General features: G+C 42.7%; 1 protein-coding gene across 1 annotated transcript; it reads right to left on the bottom strand.

Annotated features, from left to right (window-relative positions):
* Positions 1 to 1,264: 1,264 nt before the first annotated feature.
* LOC146381621 (protein HEG homolog 1-like) lies at positions 1,265 to 4,496 on the bottom strand. The gene is made up of 9 exons (XM_084936849.1): positions 4,440 to 4,496; positions 4,235 to 4,293; positions 3,944 to 4,101; positions 3,326 to 3,454; positions 3,182 to 3,224; positions 3,058 to 3,095; positions 2,789 to 2,876; positions 2,422 to 2,644; positions 1,265 to 1,417 (listed from the first exon to the last, which is right to left on the bottom strand). Exons 1-9 carry the CDS (start codon positions 4,494 to 4,496, stop codon positions 1,265 to 1,267), a joined length of 948 nt encoding a protein of 315 aa, XP_084792975.1.
* Positions 4,497 to 9,088: the final 4,592 nt, after the last annotated feature.

The following is a 9,088-nucleotide window of genomic DNA, read 5'->3' as shown; positions in this document are numbered from 1 at the left end:
TTCTCCATTACCTGTTCAGCTCTGATGATTCAGTAAGGACATCTCCTGGTTTCATCTTCATGTTTCCCACTCACCAGATATCCAAACCGATATCATGACCAGCAGCTTTTACAGCTGTGGCTCCAGCAAACATCAGCTGATACTAGAAATTAATATTAAATAAATTCTAACAACAGCTGATCAAGCTTAAACGTGCTGCTGTTGTTTAGTGCGACATCCACTGGTTTCCTCTTTCTGGCGCAAAGTGGGCGATAAACAAACAAGAGAGAAAAGCCGATTAGCTGATCATTGATCAGTTTCATGATTGAAGTAGAAACAGGTGCTGTAACATAGCCATAATTTTAAAAACAAGAACAACAGCCTAATGCATCTTCTCAATTATTTCATCTCAGAAAGAGTCTGACAAAGAATATAAGTATTTAAAAGCTCTTTATTTCAAAGTGGGGTTTTGTGTATTTAACTACTATATGATATAAACATGAATTAACCATTAAATAAATATCATACTATAATAAATATACAAGTGACAAAAAAGTGATGCAAAATGAAAGTGATCAAAGACATTCAAATAATAATATCATGTTGAATAACACAATGTTTCAACAAGGAAGGCCAGAAATAAAACAAATAGATACTTATCAAACTGTTTGAAGCATTAAAGAGTCAACAAGTACTTGGCCTTTTTGTTTTTTACAAATTATAATAAAATATACAGGTGACTCTAACATCCAATAAGTTGGACTGTGACTTAATAATATAAATGGAATAGTGTTTTTATTAATTGTTTTAAGTGATATGGAATCTCTTGGAGCCACAAATTGCTGTGTCTTTGCTCACTTAGAACGAGCCCTAAACAAATACAAAAACTAGTTAAATATCAAGTTGTGACTAATTACAAAAATCAAACATAGTCAAGTGAACAAGTGAAGCATTAATGGGAAAAGAAAGCAACATCAAGAAGCTCCTCATCAGTTTAACATGGATGTCCAGGTTTCTGGTTCATGTCCAATAAATAATTCATAAGCCATTTTTCAGGAAATAAAAAAAAACAAACAACAAAGGAAAAACAATGAATACTTTTTAAATTCCATGTGATATAATCAAGAACAGTTTATGCACAGAAAACAATTCCTGTAAAAAATGGTGAAAAGCCAGATCGCTCATTAAGTTTCGTTGTGTGCAGTAACTGGAATACAATTCCAAAAAAACACAAAACAAAAAACAAGTCATTGCCATTGTATGGTCAACTCTGTGTGAGTTTTTACTAACTGAAGTCGCTTTCACTGTCGTACTGGTAGTAAGGGTTATTGTAGCCTTGGCTCTGAGCGTGTGGTTTGATCTGGGGTCGATTCACAGCGTAGAGGTTGTTCTGACGTTGAGCCTGGGAGTTTGTGTTATTTTGGTCACTATATAACTCCTGCAGAGGGAAAACAATACAATTACTTTTGCAGTGAAATGAACAACAAACGACATAAAAACGAAAAGCTTCATAAAATCAGGGAGAAATGCAAATCGAAGCCTACATCTCTATGGACACACAGAGACATACTGTCACAATCCTGGGTCTTTTGACCCAGCGTTTTGAGTTTTAGTTTATGGTTTATGTTTAAGCCTTTCAGGTTTTCTAGTTCATTTTTTATCATGCCTAGGTTGTTATAGTTTGTTATTAGATTCCCCTTGTGTCTTCCACCCCTGTTAAGTCTCCCTTGCCCTTCATGTGTTTCATGTCTGTGTCTTACGTTGTCAAGTTCAGGTTGTGATGTCTGCGACTTATGTTTCTTATTTATTTTGAAGAGATCTTGTGTTCCTGTGTTCATCGCGTTTAGTTTTACTCTTTCCCTGCGAGTTCATTATGTTCATGTGGGTTGTGCTGTTTTGATCTTTATAGTTATTATTTCCCTAGGTTTCAGTTATGGTTATCATAGGCTTAGTTCTTGTAATATGGCTTCACTGTGTTCCATGTTGTGTCTACTGTGCCTTTCTGTACCATGTTTCAGGTTCCTATGTTCTGTCTCCCCAGTTGCTGTTAAGTTTACATGTTTAGAGTTCAGTCAGTGCGTTTCCTGTTTTATTTTGAAGGTCCGTGTCTCATGTCAGTGTTTCTAGTTTTGCTTCCCTTGTCTTCTCCAGTCTGATTACTCCCAGCTGTGCTCTCCTTCTGTGTCTCAGTCCCTCGTTATCCCTCAGTGTATTTAAGCCCTGTGTTTCTCTTTGTCAGTGTCGTAGTCTTCCTCATAGCTGTATGATTTGCCATGTGTTTTCACGTATGATTTATTTGTAGTTTTCCCAGTTTAGTTTTGTTCTCTGTTTCCTTTCCAAGCATGCAATAAAGCAGTGTTTTGAGTTCACTTTTGTCTCGGTGAGTTTTGCGTTTGGATCCTTCTCTTGCCTGCACACAGCTGAAACATGACACATACTCACCGAGCTGTTGTCCACAAAGACAGGGCTTTGTCGACTGTTTGAAGTTATCTCCAGGTTGGTTATGCTGTTGGTGGTGGTGGAGTTGGTGGCTCGTGGGAGTTTGGGCGCACCATTGGAAAAAATTGGCAGGCTAGTGAACCCTTTAAATGTGAACGAATCCTGGTTCAAGTATGGGTTTTCTATATCTCCATCTTTGCCGGTTTTGGAGATTTTCTTTGAGGATCTGATAACAAAATGGTAAAAAAGCATTACAGTTTACTATTACAGTGTTCATCAGGCATTTGCAAACTTTTACATTTAAAATTTGTAATAAAGATGTGGATAAATTAATGTTTAAAGTGAGTGGATGGGTTGGTGGGAAACTTACATGGTAGGGATTATTGGTAGAAGGATGAGGGCTATGAGCAGTAGTCCCCCAAGAACAGAGCCCACAATTACCAGAATGAGCTGCCAGTCTAATAAAACACAACAAAGATTTAAGTCCTTAACTAATTTAAGTCCTTAACTGAACTCCCTTTGGTAGAAAATCAATTTTAGTATTTGTTGTCAATACTCGTTAGGGTTTTTTTTTTTGTTTTTTTGTTTTTCAAAAATTATGTTTCAGCTTTCACTTTTAAAAACATACAGTATACTCACTTTCACTGCATTCCAAACCAGAATAACCAAACGAACATCTACAAGACAAAAAAAAAGTTTATTTTAGGATTTCATTTACCCAAACTTACATCAATACTGAACATACAGGAGGAGGAGCACTTACTTCACACATGTATTATCTTCAAATCTGGACCCACTAGGACAAGCTGTGAAAATGATGAGACAGTTAAAGAAGTAGATAAATAACTATTCAAAGAAAGACACACACACATGGAGAGATGTTTGCTTGTTCACCAAGTTATCTTACCAGTGCACATTCTGTCACTGAAGTCTGTTTGAAAATGTTTTTCCAAACAGGTACAGCTGTAAGCTCCATCCTGTGATGTGCAGTTTGAAGTTTTTACATCACAAGGGTTTTCAGCACACAGGTCTGTTGCTTTAAATAAAGGAGAGAGTGGAAAAAAGCTTTAGCACGTACAGCTTAAAGACTGAATACAAAATGTCCTCAGCAGTTACATAAGTCAGTAACTAACATGTCATGATGTGAACTGTGGATTGGAATGTACAGTCTGCAGTTTAGTTATACCATTATCATTAGGACGTCATAAAAGTTTATCTAAATTATAGTTTCAGTTCAAAGTTCAGAATAGAAGCAACCATGAGCAAGAATGTTGCATAGATCCAAAACTATCTATAAAGGGCTTTGTTTTGTTTTTTTACAACTAAATCATCTTGGACAGATGGTGGAAACGGTTCGATTCAGACCGAAACGTAGATATAGTATAAAGGATTCTGAAACACATCTTGTCAATTATATTCTTTCTGAAAACAAATCTTTATCTTGTGTGAGTCTTGTTTTAGAAACATATCAACATAAAAGTTACTGGAAAAACACAGTGTGCTAGAATACAGGTAATAAACTTACTCTCAAATGTTGCCCCACTCAGCACACAGCCATCACAAGTATATTTTTCTAACTCCTTTATAACGTCATCTTCTTTGATTTCAGAACTGGCTTTGAAGATGATCTGTAGTACTGCAATGATCCCTGGGGGTGGCCTCAACATACGACTGATGCTTGGCCTGTTAAGACAGAAATCACATTTAGTGATGATTGCATCCTTTATTTTTTCAGGATAACACCATGTTAGTGTACAGTGATTCGAAATAGGCTGAAAAATTGTAAGGTAAAAGCTGTTGTCAGTCTGAGACTTACAAGAGTTTCAGCACTACAGATCCAGAGTAACCGTCCTTCCCTTTATAAACTATGTCCAGCTGTGTTTTCAAAAGAAAGTATGTTTTGGTCAAGATGAATAAGATATAATTATTTTTTAACTTTAGCTTAAATTTAGCTTGTAAAAATGTCAAAAAATGTCCATAAAGACACATTTATTGATAGAGAGGACTAACTGATTACTTACCGCAGCAACAATTTCATCTGCAGTTTCTTTAAATTCCTTTGATGTGGTGTTTGTCATTTTGTCAATAAATGGTTTTCTCAGGGAAAGTTTTCCAGGGAAAACTTTGGCTGAAAGCAATAAAGCATCATCAGAAGAAACTCAAAATCTAATAAAATGATACTTTATCCTGTCATTAACTTGCTGACAGGAGGAAGATTTATCCCAGTGTCATACAGTATCTCTGTTAAATATGACGCTACAACTAGCAGATACTTAGCATTATGACAGGAACTGATAGCTAACATAAAATCTTCTCTGCTTGCCTGGCAAATACAAGGCAACAAGAATATAGTTCAGGATGTCACTGCTCCTGCCCGAAATTAATCCCAGACAAATAAAAGATGAAACAAAACATAATCTGCCATTCCTACTTTTTTTTTTTTTTTTTTTTGCATGGAATAAGTAGACCATATTAATATTAATTAGTGAACTAGCTGTTTTTCAGATTTTATAATTTTGTCACTAAGCTAGGCTAACAGTTTACTAACCTTACTTACTGTTTATGCTGGGAAATGGTTAAGGGTATTTTCATATCTATAGTATGTTTACTCTGGTACAAATTGGTTAATACGTTTGTAAACTTGGAGATTTTTCCCTTGGTTTAGTTTGTTTTCACACAGAAAGAAATCCAAGTCCATGGGACATTTTATAACAAGGGAGAAAAAAAATCTTTGGTGTCATCTTGACACCAAACATGTGAAAACACCCTAAGAGAGCTCTGTTTAGTTAAAAAGGTGCTTATGGTTTTGAATCACCTATTCTTCACTAACACTAGGTAAGACTTGTAAGAAGTTGACAGCTGTTGTAGACAAACAAATAATTACCATTTTCACATCTCAGGGTGATATTATTGTAAAAATCACCAGGCAGACACTTGCACACAAATGTGTGGTCGGCACGGGCTTCACAGGTGCTTCCAACACCACATGGATTTGAATGACAGGGATCTTCAAAGTGGAAACAAAAGAAAAAATAATATAAGCCTTTGAAGCATTATGTAAATACTTGGACTGGATACAGATAACATTATACTTTTTGTACAGGCTACTGGCCACATTACCCGGAGATGCTGAAGTAGGTGGAACCCCTGTTGCTGAACTAGATGGATCTGGTGAAGTAGCTTGGGCGTCTGTTACTGCAGGTGTAGGATCTGGTGAAGTAGCTGGGGCGTCTGTTACTGCAGGTGTAGGATCTGGTGAAGTAGCTTGGGCGTCTGTTACTGCAGGTGTAGGATCTGGTGAAGTAGCTGGGGCGTCTGTTACTGCAGCTGTAGGATCTGGTGAAGTAGATGGGGGGTCTGTTACTGCAGCTGTAGGATCTGGTGAAGTAGCTTGGGCGTCTGTTACTGCAGGTGTAGGATCTGGTGAAGTAGCTGGGGCGTCTGTTACTGCAGGTGTAGGATCTGGTGAAGTAGCTGGGGCATCTGTTAGTGCAGCTGTAGGATCTGGTGAAGTAGATGGGGGGTCTGTTACTGCAGCTGTAGGATCTGGTGAAGTAGCTGGGGCATCTGTTACTGCAGCTGTAGGATCTGGTGAAGTAGCTGGGGCGTCTGTTACTGCAGGTGTAGGATCTGGTGAAGTAGCTGGGGCATCTGTTACTGCAGCTGTAGGATCTGGTGAAGTAGCTGGGGCGTCTGTTACTGCAGGTGTAGGATCTGGTGAAGTAGCTGGGGCATCTGTTACTGCAGGTGTAGGATCCGGTGAAGTAGCTGGGGCGTCTGTTCCTGCAGCTGTAGGATCTGGTGAAGTAGCTGGGGCGTCTGTTACTGCAGGTGTAGGATCTGGTGAAGTAGCTGGGGCGTCTGTTACTGCAGGTGTAGAATCTGGTGAAGTAGCTGGGGCGTCTGTTACTGCAGGTGTAGAATCTGGTGAAGTAGCTGGGGCTTCTGTTACTGCAGCTGTAGGATCTTGTGAAGTAGCTGGGGCGTCTGTTACTGCAGCTGTAGGATCTGGTGAAGTAGCTGGGGTGTCTGTTACTGCAGCTGTAGGATCTGGTGAAGTAGCTGGGGCGTCTGTTACTGCAGGTGTAGGATCTGGTGAAGTAGCTGGGGCGTCTGTTACTGCAGGTGTAGGATCTGGTGAAGTAGCTGGGGCGTCTGTTACTGCAGGTGTAGGATCTGGTGAAGTAGCTGGCGCGTCTGTTACTGCAGGTGTAGGATCCGGTGAAGTAGCTTGGGCGTCTGTTACTGCAGGTGTAGGATCTGGTGAAGTAGCTGGGTCGTCTGTTACTGCAGGTGTAGGATCTGGTGAAGTAGCTGGGGCGTCTGTTGCTGCAGGTGTAGGATCTGGTGAAGTAGCTGGGGCGTCTGTTACTGCAGGTGTAGAATCTGGTGAAGTAGCTGGGGCTTCTGTTACTGCAGCTGTAGGATCTTGTGAAGTAGCTGGGGCGTCTGTTACTGCAGCTGTAGGATCTGGTGAAGTAGCTGGGGTGTCTGTTACTGCAGCTGTAGGATCTTGTGAAGTAGCTTGGGCGTCTGTTACTGCAGGTGTAGGATCTGGTGAAGTAGCTGGGGCGTCTGTTGCTGCAGGTGTAGGATCTGGTGAAGTAGCTGGGGCGTCTGTTACTGCAGCTGTAGGATCTGGTGAAGTAGCTGGGGCGTCTGTTACTGCAGGTGTAGGATCTGGTGAAGTAGCTTGGGCGTCTGTTACTGCAGGTGTAGGATCTGGTGAAGTAGCTTGGGCGTCTGTTACTGCAGGTGTAGGATCTGGTGAAGTAGCTGGGGCGTCTGTTACTGCAGCTGTAGGATCTGGTGAAGTAGCTGGGGCGTCTGTTACTGCAGGTGTAGGATCTGGTGAAGTAGCTGGCACGTCTGTTACTGCAGGTGTAGGATCTGGTGAAGTAGCTTGGGCGTCTGTTACTGCAGGTGTAGGATCTGGTGAAGTAGCTGGGGCGTCTGTTGCTGCAGGTGTAGGATCTGGTGAAGTAGATGGGGCGTCTGTTGCTGCAGGTGTAGGATCTGGTGAAGTAGCTGGGGCGCCTGTTGCTGCATGTGTAGGATCTGGTGAAGTAGCTGGGGCGTCTGTTACTGCAGGTGTAGGATCTGGTGAAGTAGCTGAGGTGTCTGTTACTGCAGGTGTAGGATCTGGTGAAGTAGCTGGGGCGTCTGTTACTGCAGCTGTAGGATGTGGTGAAGTAGCTGGGGCGGCTGTTACTGAAGCTGTAGGATCCTGTGAAGTAGCTTGGGCGTCTGTTACTGCAGGTGTAGGATCTGGTGAAGTAGCTTGGGCGTCTGTTACTGCAGGTGTAGGATCTGGTGAAGTAGCTGGGGCGTCTGTTACTGCAGGTGTAGGATCTGGTGAAGTAGTTGGGGCGTCTGTTACTGCAGGTGTAGGATCCGGTGAAGTAGCTGGGGCGTCTGTTCCTGCAGCTGTAGGATCTGGTGAAGTAGCTGGGGCGTCTGTTACTGCAGGTGTAGGATCTGGTGAAGTAGCTGGGGCGTCTGTTACTGCAGGTGTAGGATCTGGTGAAGTAGCTTGGGCGTCTGTTACTGCAGGTGTAGGATCTGGTGAAGTAGCTTGGGCGTCTGTTACTGCAGGTGTAGGATCTGGTGAAGTAGCTGGGGCGTCTGTTACTGCAGGTGTAGGATCTGGTGAAGTAGCTGGGGCGTCTGTTACTGCAGGTGTAGGATCTGGTGAAGTAGCTTGGGCGTCTGTTACTGCAGGTGTAGGATCTGGTGAAGTAGCTGGGTCGTCTGTTACTGCAGGTGTAGGATCTGGTGAAGTAGCTGGCACGTCTGTTACTGCAGGTGTAGGATCTGGTGAAGTAGCTTGGGCGTCTGTTACTGCAGGTGTAGGATCTGGTGAAGTAGCTGGGTCGTCTGTTACTGCAGGTGTAGGATCTGGTGAAGTAGCTGGGGCTCCTGTTACTACAGCTGTAGGATCTTGTGAAGTAGCTTGGGCGTCTGTTACTGCAGGTGTAGGATCTGGTGAAGTAGCTGGGGCGTCTGTTGCTGCAGGTGTAGGATCTGGTGAAGTAGCTGGGGCGTCTGTTGCTGCAGGTGTAGGATCTAGTGAAGTAGCTGGGGCGTCTGTTACTGCAGGTGTAGAATCTGGTGAAGTAGCTGGGGCTTCTGTTACTGCAGCTGTAGGATCTTGTGAAGTAGCTTGGGCTTCTGTTACTGCAGGTGTAGGATCTGGTGAAGTAGCTGGGGCTTCTGTTGCTGCAGGTGTAGGATCTGGTGAAGTAGCTGGGGCGTCTGTTGCTGCAGGTGTAGGATCTGGTGAAGTAGCTGGGGCGTCTGTTGCTGCAGCTGTAGGATCTTGTGAAGTAGCTGGGGCGTCTGTTACTGCAGGTGTAGGATCTGGTGAAGTAGCTGGGTCGTCTGTTACTGCAGGTGTAGGATCTGGTGAAGTAGCTGGCACGTCTGTTACTGCAGGTGTAGGATCTGGTGAAGTAGCTTGGGCGTCTGTTACTGCAGGTGTAGGATCTGGTGAAGTAGCTGGGTCGTCTGTTACTGCAGGTGTAGGCTCTGGTGAAGTAGCTGGGGCTCCTGTTACTACAGCTGTAGGATCTTGTGAAGTAGCTTGGGCGTCTGTTACTGCAGGTGTAGGATCTGGTGAAGTAGCTGGGGCGTCTGTTGCTGCAGGTGTAGGATCTGGTGAAGTAGCTGG

This window comes from Perissodus microlepis, chromosome 8 (assembly GCF_051167445.1).
Source record: "Perissodus microlepis isolate ML-2025 ecotype Zambia chromosome 8, ASM5116744v1, whole genome shotgun sequence".
NCBI lineage: Eukaryota > Metazoa > Chordata > Actinopteri > Cichliformes > Cichlidae > Perissodus > Perissodus microlepis.
The sequence above is the reverse complement of the archived record's forward strand: the minus strand, read 5'-3'. Positions and strand labels throughout refer to the sequence as shown.

Excerpts from the sequence above, each read along its gene's own strand:
- LOC146381621 (XM_084936849.1), bottom strand. The coding sequence starts at position 4,496 with ATGACAAACACCACATCAAAGGAATTTAAAGAAACTGCAGATGAAATT. Across the intron at positions 4,294-4,439 it reads CAGATGAAATTGTTGCTGCG|CTGGACATAGTTTATAAAGG; the intron begins GTAAGTAATCAG and ends TTGAAAACACAG. Across the intron at positions 3,225-3,325 it reads CAGTGACAGAATGTGCACTG|CTTGTCCTAGTGGGTCCAGA; the intron begins GTAAGATAACTT and ends TCATTTTCACAG.